This window comes from Ranitomeya imitator, chromosome 1 (assembly GCF_032444005.1).
Source record: "Ranitomeya imitator isolate aRanImi1 chromosome 1, aRanImi1.pri, whole genome shotgun sequence".
NCBI lineage: Eukaryota > Metazoa > Chordata > Amphibia > Anura > Dendrobatidae > Ranitomeya > Ranitomeya imitator.
Genome location: NC_091282.1, coordinates 303,127,060 through 303,139,693, shown reverse-complemented (window position 1 = coordinate 303,139,693; position 12,634 = coordinate 303,127,060). Strand labels below are relative to the sequence as shown.

General features: G+C 40.5%; 1 protein-coding gene across 2 annotated transcripts in view; it reads left to right on the top strand.

Moving 5' to 3' along the window:
- The window catches only part of RAB36 (RAB36, member RAS oncogene family), a 53,050-nt gene extending 40,737 nt beyond the window's left edge, over window positions 1-12,313 (top strand). The window contains exons 6-10 of one of the 2 annotated variants that reach the window (XM_069757575.1): window positions 834-885; window positions 963-1,044; window positions 8,273-8,363; window positions 8,457-8,576; window positions 11,201-12,313. In XM_069757575.1, coding sequence (XP_069613676.1) covers window positions 834-885; window positions 963-1,044; window positions 8,273-8,363; window positions 8,457-8,576; window positions 11,201-11,268 — 413 coding nt within the window. In that variant the 3' untranslated portion in view covers window positions 11,269-12,313. The remainder of the gene's footprint in view (window positions 1-833; window positions 886-962; window positions 1,045-8,272; window positions 8,364-8,456; window positions 8,577-11,200) is intronic. The other variant, XM_069757582.1, reaches the window with a different exon arrangement.
- Window positions 12,314-12,634: the final 321 nt, after the last annotated feature.

Here is a 12,634-nt window from a genome sequence, read left to right as displayed (position 1 = left end):
CAAGCGTCGGACCAAGAAAACGCAACAAGTTGCATTTTTCTTGCGTCCGATTTTCGGCAAAAAACGACGCACGCGTCGCAAAACGCAGCGTTTTTGCGTGCCTTTTGCCGCGTTTTTCGGTGCGTTGTGCGTCGCCGACGCAGCGGCGCACAACACTAGTCTGAACGTAGCCTAAGAGATTCATATCTAGGCTCTCAATTGAATGCATAGAGACTGACGGGCCACACTGACGATGTCTTGTGATTTGGAGAGTTAGGCTAGGGTCAAACTATCAGTATTTGGTCAGTATTTTACATCAGTATTTGTAAGCCAAAACCAGGAATGGAACAATCAGAGGAAAAGTATAATAGGAACATATGCACCACTTCTGTATTTATCACCCACTCCTGGTTTTGGGTTACAGATACCGATGTAAGATACTGATCAAATACTGAACGTGTGACTGTAGCCTTAGAGGGAGATTACATGGTAGAGCCAAGGAACAGAACAAAGGCTCCAAAATCAGGAATAAAGCACCTGGTAAGAAAATGAACAGCATTGCTACTACTTTATCAGATGTTGATTACTTTTTACTAAAAGATAAAGACTAAAAGATAAAAACAAGTTCCTGGTAGTGATTTGCCCTATACGATTCGATTCGACAGGCTGTGTAGAGGGAGGTAATGATGATCACACAACAGAAAGGACAGTTTCTTGGGCAGTTTCACAGGCAAGTGGGGTGAGTGGTCTCGTTAATGGGTACATGTCACCCTACCATAGGTTAGGTGATACAACCGACTACCTTATGTATGGGGAGCTCATGAGACTTGTTCATTGTTTCTTTTACCTTACAGTGATTATTACCGCCTTTGATCTTGGTGACATCCAGACCCTGGAGCACACAAAGTAAGCATTAGCAAACACAAGTGACTTGTTTGCACATCAGAACCCGATCTGATGTCACATCTCATCTGCTGTTTTAGGCGTTGGCTACAAGATGCTCTTAGGGAGAATGAACCTGATACTTGCTCAGTCTTCCTTGTCGGAACTAAAAAAGACACACTGGTAAGAGCGCTCCTCTATTGATATATTGTACATTCGATTACAAATTTTTTATCTTTATTTGTCCCATTTTATCTGAATTGATAAAATAAAGTTAAAAATGCAGAATAGACATGATTTGTCCTTATTTTATATAAATCATCATCTCTATAGATTGGGCAGGACACCTTTAAAGGTGTTTTGTATTTGTACACAGCGTCTTCTTTTTCTTAATATTTTTATTGAATGTTTTTCAACATCAATTCTTCAAACTGATCCCTCACTGACCTGCCCCCTAGTTCTAAAAAAAAAACCTTCTGCAGGCAGGCCTTTATCAGCATGCTCATCTTATAAACAGTGAACATTCATTTTCATTTTTTTTAAACCAAATAATTTTTATTAAAAGGAACCTGTCACTTACAAAACGGTATTTACATGTAGATATAGTGGTAATCTGCAGGTAAATAGCATTTTAATCATGTTTGGCAATGTAACTTAAACAGCAGCTAGAGGGAGAAAATTATCTTATATTCTCTCTACAGCACATATATCAAACTTTATCCCGCGGGCCAAATCTGGCCCACAGGGTGAGTATATTTGGCCCGCAATGCCAGGTAAGTCCAACAAGTATATTTGGCCCAGTCCCCCGCCCGGCATTGCGCTTTCAACTATATCAGTTGAATGCAATGATGAAGGAGGGAGCGTCAGCTGATGCTCACTCTCCCATCATTTCCCCCTCTGCCTCTGACGTCTCATCTCAGTGAGCACGATGACGTCACTACAACGTGCCCCCTGTACCAAGTTGTGCAGAAGATCTGAAGAGACCGAAGCATCAGGGGAATGGACAGAGGTGAGTATTTCTATTTTTTAATGTGAGGCCCATTATACTGTATGGAGGACTATGTGGGGCCCATTATACTGTATGGAGCACTATGTGGGACACATTATACTGTATGGAGCACTATGTGGGACCCATTATACTGTATGGAGCACAATTTGGGGCACATTATACTGTATGGAGCACTATGTGGGCGCATTACACTGTATGGCACACTATATGGGGTCCATTACGCTGTATAGAGCAAGATATTATACTGTATGGAGCACTATGTGGGGCCATTATACTGTATGGAGCACTATGGCCAAACATTTAAATGCACCTTCCCACCTACTTGTTTTCATTCTATGGCCACTCTTTTCTGGCTCTATAATGGGAGAGCTTTCAAACAAATAAACGGGGGGTGGAGATAGAGGGTAGACAATTGGGTGAGAAGGTGTATACCGTATATACAGTATATATGTTTGGCCATATGGTCTAAATCATGCACTAAATTCCGCTGATACTTCATTGTAGCTCAAACTTTATGTATAGAAACTATTGTTGGAAGTCTGTGTTTCCCAAGAATCTTACCAGCGCTTATAATATTGACTGTTGTGAATTCTGTTATCGGGCTCCCTCCTGTGGTCATGAATAGTACTTCGGCTGGTTCTGTCCATGGACTTCCTCTGTTGGGTGTTTCTGAGTTTCCTTCCACAGGTGACGAAGTTAATTCGTTAGCTGCTGCTCTATTTAACTCCACTTAGATCTTTGCTCCATGCCACCTGTCAATGTTCCAGTATTGGTCTAGTTCACTCCTGGATCGTTCTTGTGACCTGTCTTCCCAGCAGAAGCTAAGTTCCAGCGTGTATTTCTTTGGTTTGCTATTTTTCTGTCCAGCTTGCTATTTTTATTGTTGTCTTGCTTGCTGGAAGCTCTGGGACGCAGAGGGAGCGCCTCCGCACCGTGAGTCGGTGCGGAGGGTCTTTTTGCACCCTCTGCGTGGTCTTTTTGTAGGTTTTTGTGCTGACCGCAAAGTAACCTTTCCTATCCTCGGTCTGTTCAGTAAGTCGGGCCTCACTTTGCTAAATCTATTTCATCTCTGTGTTTGTATTTTCATCTTTACTCACAGTCATTATATGTGGGGGGGCTGCCTTTTCCTTTGGGGAATTTCTCTGAGGCAAGGAAAGCTTTATTTTTCTATCTTCAGGGCTAGCTAGTTCCTTAGGCTGTGCCAAGTTGCATAGGGAGCGTTAGGCGCAATCCACGGCTATTTCTATTGTGTTTGATAGGATTAGGGATTGCGGTCAGCAGAGTTCCCACGTCCCAGAGCTCGTCCTTTATTATCAGTAACTATCAGGTCATTCCGTGTGCTCTTAACCACCAGGTCCATTATTGTCCTGACCACCAGGTCATAACAATTGACCCTGTGCAGCCAATATACTGAGTTTGTAAAATCTAAGCTATCATTGTCTTATGCAGTATTTCTCATTTTAAAAATATGATTCCCCCTTTTTCCATATCAAATTTCTTAAAAAAAATTTCAAAAGAAGCAAGAATTCTGAGAAATCGATCAAGGGGACATTTGTTTTCTAGCATAAATAATTGTATTTGTTTATCGTCGAACATGAAAACAAATCAGAACGTTATTGTTTAGTTGTACAGTTGAAAGAAGACAAAACGAAGAACAACTTTCAAGCCCAATCTTTTTTTTTTTTTTTTTTTACCATTAATGCAGAATTATTATTTCCAGCTTTATAATAGAAACACAAGCGTGCACCAAGCAGATAACGATTTTTGATCCTCTGTTTTGATGTACTGAGGTGTAACTTTACGGTATCTCAAAGTCTTATATCTAGAATAAACGTATTCTCATTAAAAGATGCTCAAGCTTTTGTTACAACGTTTTATGTTAGCAGTTTCACTAGTGACAGCGTACAGCCTCATTCACAGGGGATCGAGATCCAGAGATGAATTACTATGTAGCCCTTCCCCCAACTTCTGACAGGGACTTATGGTCAATTGCACCTTCAGATGAACATGAACAAAATATTCTTTTATGTATGTGAACACACAGAAAAAAAGTATTTACATGTCCGTCTAGGGATATAGGAATCAAGTATTATGTAAATGTACATTGTGATTGTATATTTAATCTAATTTAGATTATAAGAATTTTCTTTGGCTTTAAATTACATTTAGAGATGCAAGGAGGCCGTCTGTCCTTTTTAATTATTAATCTATGTGGGATTTGTTGTACGCCTGTTGCCAGGGGCCACAGTTTAGGTTGTGAGCTTTCTTAGCCAAGGTAAACTGTTCACATGAGTGGTTATAACGTCTGGAATGTGAGGATAAGACATTTAATCCAATGAGTGATCAATTGAAAAAGAGACGTAAATAATAATAATAATAATTTTTATTTATATAGCGCCAACATATTCCGCAGCGCTTTACAAATTATAGAGGGGACTTGTACATACAATAGACATTACAGCATAACAGAAATACAGTTCAAAACAGATACCAAGAGGAGTGAGGGCCCTGCTCGTAAGCTTACATACTATGAGGAAAAGGGGAGACACGAGAGGTGGATGGTAACAATTGCTATAGTTATTCGGACCAGCCATAGTGTAAGGCTTGGGTGTTCATGTAAAGCTGCATGAACCAGTTAATTAATTTTTTTTTTTTTTTTTTAATATAGGCCACACAGGGATCGTTAGGTTAATGCATTGAGGCGGTAGGCCAGTCTGAACAAATGAGTTTTTAGGGCACGCTTAAAACTGTGGGGATTGGGGATTAATCGTATTATCCTAGGTAGTGCATTCCAAAGAATCGGCGCAGCACGTGTAAAGTCTTGGAGACGGGAGTGGGAGGTTCTGATTATTGAGGATGCTAACCTGAGGTCATCAGCGGAGCGGAGGGCACGGGTAGGGTGGTAGACTGAGACCAGAGAGGAGATGTAGGGTGGTGCTGAGCCATGGAGTGCTTTGTGGATGAGGGTAGTAGTTTTGTACTGGATTCTTGAGTGGATGGGTAACCAGTGTAATGACTGGCACAAGGTAGAGGCATCGGTGTAACGGTTGGTGAGGAATATGATCCTGGCAGCAGCATTCAGGACAGATTGGAGCGGGGAGAGTTTGGTAAGAGGGAGGCCGATTAGTAGAGAGTTACAATAGTCCAGACGAGAATGAATAAGTGAAACAGTAAGAGTTTTTGCAGAGTCGAAAGTAAGAAAAGGGCGAATTCTAGAAATGTTTTTGAGATGCAGGTAAGAAGAGCGAGCCAGTGATCGGATGTGGGGGGTGAATGAAAGGTCAGAATCAAGGATGACCCCAAGGCAGCGGGCATGTTGCTTTGGAGTAATGGTGGAACCGCAAACGGAGATGGCAATGTCAGGCAAAGGTAGGTTAGTAGAGGGAGAAAACACGAGGAGTTCAGTTTTTGACAGGTTTAGTTTCAGATAGAGGGAGGACATGATGCTAGAGACAGCGGTAAGACAATCACTGGTGTTTTCTAATAAGGCAGGCGTGAGATCAGGAGAAGAAGTGTATAGTTGGGTGTCGTCAGCATAGAGATGGTACTGGAAGCCAAATCTACTGATTGTTTGTCCAATAGGGGCAGTATACAAAGAGAAGAGGAGGGGGCCTAGGACTGATCCTTGAGGAACCCCAACAGTAAGGGGAAGGTGAGAGGAGGAGGAACCAGCGAAACATACAGTGAAGGATCGGTCAGAGAGATAGGAGGAGAACCAGGAGAGAACGGTGTCCTTGAGGCCGATGGAGCGGAGCATAGTGAGGAGGAGCTGATGATCCACAGTATCAAATGCTGCAGAGAGATCCAAGAGAATTAGCATGGAGTAGTGACCATTAGATTTAGCTGTTAGTAGGTCATTAGAGACTTTAGTGAGGGCAGTTTCAGTAGAGTGTAAAGAGCGGAAACCAGATTGAAGAGGGTCGAGAAGAGAGTTATCTGAGAGATAGCGGGTAAGACGGGAGTGGACCAGGCGTTCGAGGAGTTTAGAGATGAAGGGAAGATTAGAGACAGGTCTATAATTAGCGGCACAGTTTTGGTCGAGGGATGGTTTTTTAAGTAATGGATGTATGATGGCATGCTTAAATGAGGAGGGAAAAATACCGGAAGTGAGGGAAAGGTTGAATATTTTTGTTAGGTGAGAGGTGACAGCCGGGGAAAGGGACTGGAGGAAATGTGACGGAATGGGGTCACTGGTGCAAGTGGTCGGGCGAGAAGATGCAAGGAGCCTGCTTACTTCTTCTTCTGTAACTGGTTCAAAGTCAGAGAGTGAACTAGATGCAGTGGGGGAGGGAGGACAGTGCATGGTATGAAGAGATTGGGAGATGATTTCCTGTCGAATATGGTCAATTTTTTCTTTGAAGTAATTGGCCAGATTGTCAGCACGGAGATCCGTGGTTGGGGCCTGCGCTCTTGGGTTGAGTAGGGACTGGAACGTGTCAAAGAGACGTTTAGGGTTATTGGACAGGGAGGTGATGAGGGTGTTGAAGTAGGTTTGTTTGGAGAGGTGAAGGGCAGAATTGTATGTCTTTAGCATGAACTTATAATGGATGAAATCTTCGGGTAGATTAGATTTTCTCCACAGACGTTCTGCGCACCTGGAGCACCGCTGCAGGAAACGTGTTTGCAGCGTGTGCCACGGTTGTTGCCGTCTGTGCCGAGTTGTTTTATGTATAGGAGGAGCAGCTTCATCCAGGGCACTTTGCAGGGTTTCATTGTAATGCTTCAGAGCAGAATCAGGACATGAGATGGAGGAGATTGGGGCCAATGAGGACTGCAAGTTCTTCATAAGTTCCTGGGTGTTAATGGCCTGTATGTTTCTATAAGTGTGGAAAGTGGGGGTGACCTGAGCGGGATGGCAGTTCTTGATAGAGAATGAAAGAAGGTGGTGGTCAGAGAGTGGGAGAGGGGAGTTTGTGAAAGAAAAGCCTACATGGTGGTTTTGCATGGCAATATCCTACAAGTTTTTTAGAACTGCTGATTTTGGAAGCATGTAATGTCATCCTGTTATATAGACATAGAAGTTACATTTAAAACGTAAAGGGCCATTTTAAAAAGTTGTATTTTATGAAAATGACTGGAAACCCAAAACCCCTCCCACAACGATGACTAAAAAGTAACCCAAAATACCCGTACACAAATAAAATGACTTAAAAAGAGCGTAAATTAAAAGAAAAAATTGACACAAAACAAAAACAGGCTAAATACACTAAAAACATAGACAAAAAGGTGCAAATGCAGAAAAGAATCAGGCCCGTAGTCATTTTTATCTTTGCTGTGCAGCTTGAAATAATCTTTTATTTTGTTTTTTGTTTGTTTTTTACTATGGGGACAAATTGTGTGTAGCCGCCATCAAAGAGATATCTAAAACTGGTCATGCATATACACATTGTCACCCACCCATAACCCAGAAACATTTACATTTGTGAATTATGTTTATAGCTCCATTTTATAAGATGACTTTAGAGGTAATATACAGGTGCTTCTCACAAAATTAGAATATCATCAAAAAGTTAATTTATTTTAGTTTTTCAATACAAAAAGTGAAACTCATATATTATATAGAGTAATTACAAACAGAGTGATCTATATCAAGTGTTTATTTCTGTTAATGTTGATGATTATGGCTTACAGCCAATAAAAACCCCAAAGTCATTATCTCAGTAAATTAGAATACTTTATGTTGGCCTGCATATGGTTTATCACTAGAAATATTTTGAATAGTTTTTTTTATATCTCTCAGTATATTTATTGCAGATCATCACATTTTTTACCTACTTTAGATAAGACTTTTTTTTATGAGTAACAGAGTGGAGAGTGAGCTGAAAATCCTGCTGCTATGAAGCAGACCCACAGTAATACAGCAGAGCTACCACTAGGTGGCAGTGGAGTAGTCAGAGAGCCGAGTCAATACCAGGAGATAACGCAGTATCAAGGAAAAACCAAGGAGTCAGACAAGAGCAAAAGATCAGTACCGGTCAGTAGCAGAAATACCAGAAGGGAGAGGCAGAATCAGGTCAGAGCCAAGCTAAAGTCAATACCTGGGAATCAAAACACACAAGGGAAAAAAAGACAGGAATGGGTAGGTGGGAGGTAAACAGACACGGGTCGGGTCAGAAAAGCACAGCAGGACAGATCAGGAACTCGCCAGAGCCAGCTAGCACGCCGAAGGCAAGCAATATAACTGACTGGCACTGCCCACAGGTAGCAGCACCAAGATATAGCAGACCGGACACTGGAACGAGGCAGGGAAAGTTAACCCCTGACATCGGGAAAGGAAAGACAAAACCAAAACCCGGCCTGGATCATGACATTGACTTTGTTGAAGATGCCATATGTTGCTAACATGATCTGGCACAGGTAAAAAGCTTAGCTAGTTCCTCCTTATTCTACTTTTTCTTGCAGTCAGAAGCAGAGTGTGAGCGGACAGAGCGAGATGCTTTGAAATTTGCTGTGGAAATGCAGGCTGAATACTGGTCTGTCTCGGCAAAAACAGGTACCACTGTTTCCACATTTATGTAGTATTTATAAAACTGTAGTACATTTGTAATTTTGATAACACACTGCTTTGATTTGTTTCTTTGCCCAGGTGAAAATGTAAGAGATTTCTTTTTCCGAGTGGCAGCTCTTGCCTTTGAACTGTCCATGAAAAAAGAGCTGGAGAAGAACAGACTTAGTACAGCTCAGATTGGCGATGGCAATCTCATACGTATGTAGTGTGAATAATTTGGTGTAGTAAAGGCATAATAAGCTCTTTCACACAAAAGTTTGGGAGAATGAAAAGAAGGAAGCATTTGCTGTCTACAATAACTGTTAGAATCAGACCATGATTGGGGTTGTCCAAGATTTTTTAAAATGACCACAGACCAAAAAAAGGTGATAAAATAACAGATACATTCTGCTGGTTTTGGTGAACCATCCTGACTTTATAGCTTACCTACCATGTGCACATGACTGCTGCAGCCAGTGACTGATTTTAGCAGTGACTAGCTGAAGCGTTCATGTGTGTGTTCTTGGCACCCCAGGTCAAGATTGGAAGGTTTACAAGAGTCGCAGGGATTTTCCCTGATAAGTTTAACTTATTTTATCGCACTCACTGCTTTATGCCCATTTTCAACCCCTTGGCAACATTCACCATATATTTACTAACTACAGTTATATGAAAAAGTTTGGCACCCCTATTAATCTTAAGATTAATGTTTTATAAGAAAAAAATTTTTTGCAACAGCTATTTCAGTTTCATATATATAATAACTGTTGGACACAGTAATGTTTCTGCCTTGAAATGAGGTTTATTGTACTAACAGAAAATGTGCAATCTGCATTCAAACAAAATTTGACAGGTGCATAAGTATGGGCACTCCACCAGAAAAGTGACATTAATATTTAGTAGATCCTCCATTTGCAAAAATAACAGCCTCTAGTCGCTTCCTGTAGCTTTTAATGAGTTCCTGGATCCTGGATGAAGGTATTTTTAACCATTCCTCTTTACAAAACAATTCCAGTTCAGTTAAGTTTGATGGTCGCCGAGCATGAACAGCCCTCTTCAAATGATCCCACAGATGTTCAATGATATTCAGGTCTGGGGACTGGGATGGCCATTCCAGAACAGTGTAATTGTTCCTCTGCATAAATGCAAAAAAATTTTTTTTATAAAACATTAAGCTTAAGATTAATAGGGGTGCCCAAACTTTTTCATATAACTGTATACCATAGCATTGTAGTGTATTGCATAGATAACCAAGCAATCACAGATTCAAGTGCTCTAAAGTAACCAATTAAAAACGAAAAAAAAAGAAAATGAAAAACAATATCTCAAAACGTAAGCAATGTCTAACAAATTAAAATATTAACATATTTGCTATTGCTGCGTGCGTAAATGTCAGAACTAATAAAATATCTTCCCAATACGGCGAATGTGGGGAAAAAATGAGAATTATCATTTTATTTTGTTGTTTTGCAAACCGCCAAAAAGAATAAAGAAAATATGTTGTATGGAACCTAAAATAGTATCCATAAAAACTACAATTTGCCTTGAAATAACAAGCTCTCACACATTGCTATCTGCCCCCCCAAAAAGATATAACTCTTAGAAATAAATTGGTTTCAGCCACCATTTTCTAAGTAAGCAACCAAAGAACCTATATAAATTTGGTATCACTAGTACTGACCCATAGAACAAATGTGAACTTTGCAGGCACTCAAAAACTAACAGCGACAATTCAGGATTTTGTTCAGTTCCACTACACTTGGAGTTTCTTCCCCATTTTTCCGTACATTATATAGCAAGATGAATGATGTCAATCAAAACTCATCCCACAAAAACCAAGCCCTCATGTAGCTATCATGTCCTTTATGCCTTCCCAACCACTCCTGTACAATAAAAATCAGAAAACACGCCTGCATTCACAATACCATACTGAAACGATAAGCATATCTAAAAAAAACCAAAAAAACATTTTGAACCTTTGGCTTCCAGTCAAGTGGGAGGAGATTATAGGTTCTAAAGCTTGACTGTTGTGAGTCTGCCCCTTCCCGCTTGACTGTTGTGAGTCTGCCCCTTCCCGCTTGACTAGTAATTTGCATAGCAGCTATATTCTGTGATATCCTGGGCTATTTAGCATTACAGCACCATGTTGAGGATGCAGGTTTCAAGACCTATATGATATGGAAACAGTTTTGGAGACTTAATAGATGAGACAGGTTCCCTTAAAAGATTTGGGATCTGCTCTTTAATGTTTCTGTACAAAAAACGTCATCCCCCTTATGCATAATGACTGTAGTAAAATTACCTCTGTGTAGCAAAGTTCATAAATCCAACTTGTATTTCAGGTTTATTCGACTTATTTAGAACAACTCTAGTTAGAATCCCAAAAACGATACCAAAGGTTAGTGCTGTTATGGGAAAACGATACCACACCGCATACTTTCAGGTTTGTCCCAGTGGTATTTACAGTTTCTCTTCCTTTTAGACCCAATATGCAGCGCCCGTAAGCTATGTCTTACTAAAATTTTGAGCACTTGTCTTCAATAAGGCTATGGCATTTGATTTTACCGGATGCAATGAAATATGGATGTTTTCACATTTTCCCAAAACAGACTATCGTTTCTGTACCTCTGAACCCAATTCAGGAGTATGGGACAGTCAGAGATGTTTCTGTGCAAATTTGATACATGAAAACACCTCTTAATACAGTAGATTTTTCAGCTGTGATATCTTTATCCAAATGAAGATCTGCGTCCAGATTTTCGAAGCTTTATGTAGAAATACCGGACTTATATTCATTACAACGATCAAAGTATATCCATGAGCCAGTTCCTTTTTTATTTCAGAACTAGAGGGGAATCCCTCCGAGAAAAAGGAAAATGAAAATCTGCAGAATAATATGAACTGCTGCTGAGCAGATCTGACAACACTAGCTTGGGATCAGTGGCCAGTTCACCAAGGTTGGCGTGAATATTGACTGAAGTGTGTCTTCTACTCTTGAACTTGCCGTGGATGCTGCATCGTGGGCATGAATGACTGGAGGTATTCATTCTCGGCACTGGGACAATACAGCCATTCACTGCATCAAGACTACATACCGCCCTGCAGCTGGATTATGTACTAAATGCCACTTTGCCATAGCCTTACTTTTAAAACTTTGTGTGATGTATTTAACATGGAGGAAACTATAGTGATTTCTACAATAGACATTGAAACATTCATTTATCATTTTTTTTCTTTACATATTTTTGAAGATGCCAAAGGCATTAACTTTAGTGATGTGGTATAATGGCAGCACATTCCTTGTCTTAATTAGTATATATATATGAATCATGACATTTCCAGCCTCCAAGCCTGGGTTTTCTCATTCTGTCCCTGTGTTTTATTGTGTTTTCCCTCACTGCCATCTGTTTGATGCATTTATAGCATTTGATTAGCTGATGTAAATGAAACATTGTAAAAGTTGAGCTTTCCTGGTGCCCTGGCATACATGCCATATTGCATGCCACCACCTGACTACCATTCTGTCGTAGTGACTCCGGAAACTGATGAAGGCAATATTCTCATTAAATGCATCATGGAGTATTTTTACGGTTATAGCTTTATTTCTATACTTTATACATTGTCCAGGAAGAGATTTTTATTCTAGAATTGTTGATCCTTTTGAAAATATCTCTCTACATTTTATTACATGAATAATAGAAGTGATATTTAAAAACCAAACTGCATTTGTGACCTATTTTATTGTAGAACAAGACAACACTACATATGCCAGTCACATGCGGGTATTAGTAGCAGGTCATTTGGTCAATGAGCTCTCTCCTTGACTCATTGGCATGTGAATAAAATCAATTAAGCTATTGATGGTTAAAGTTATTATTTTTTAATCTAAAAGTCTCCAGTCTCCTCTCTTTCTTGTACTAACCAGATCACCAAACAATAAATGCTTCCTGAGTCATGCAGTGCCTGCCAGTCTCCAATCTATCATCTCCTATGGTTGAAAAGAAGGCAGAAAGGTGACTAAAGGCCCCTTCACATTAAGCGACGCTGCAGCGATACCGACAACGATCCGGATCGATGCAGCGTCGCTGGAGAGCTGTCACACAGACCGCTCTCCAGCGACCAACGATGCCGGTAACCAGGGTAAACATCGGGTAACTAAGCGCAGGGCCGCGCTTAGTAACCCGATGTTTACCCTGGTTACCTTCCTAAAAGTAAAAAAAACAAACAGTACATACTTACCTAACGCTGTCTGTCCTCCAGCGCTGTGCTCTGCACTC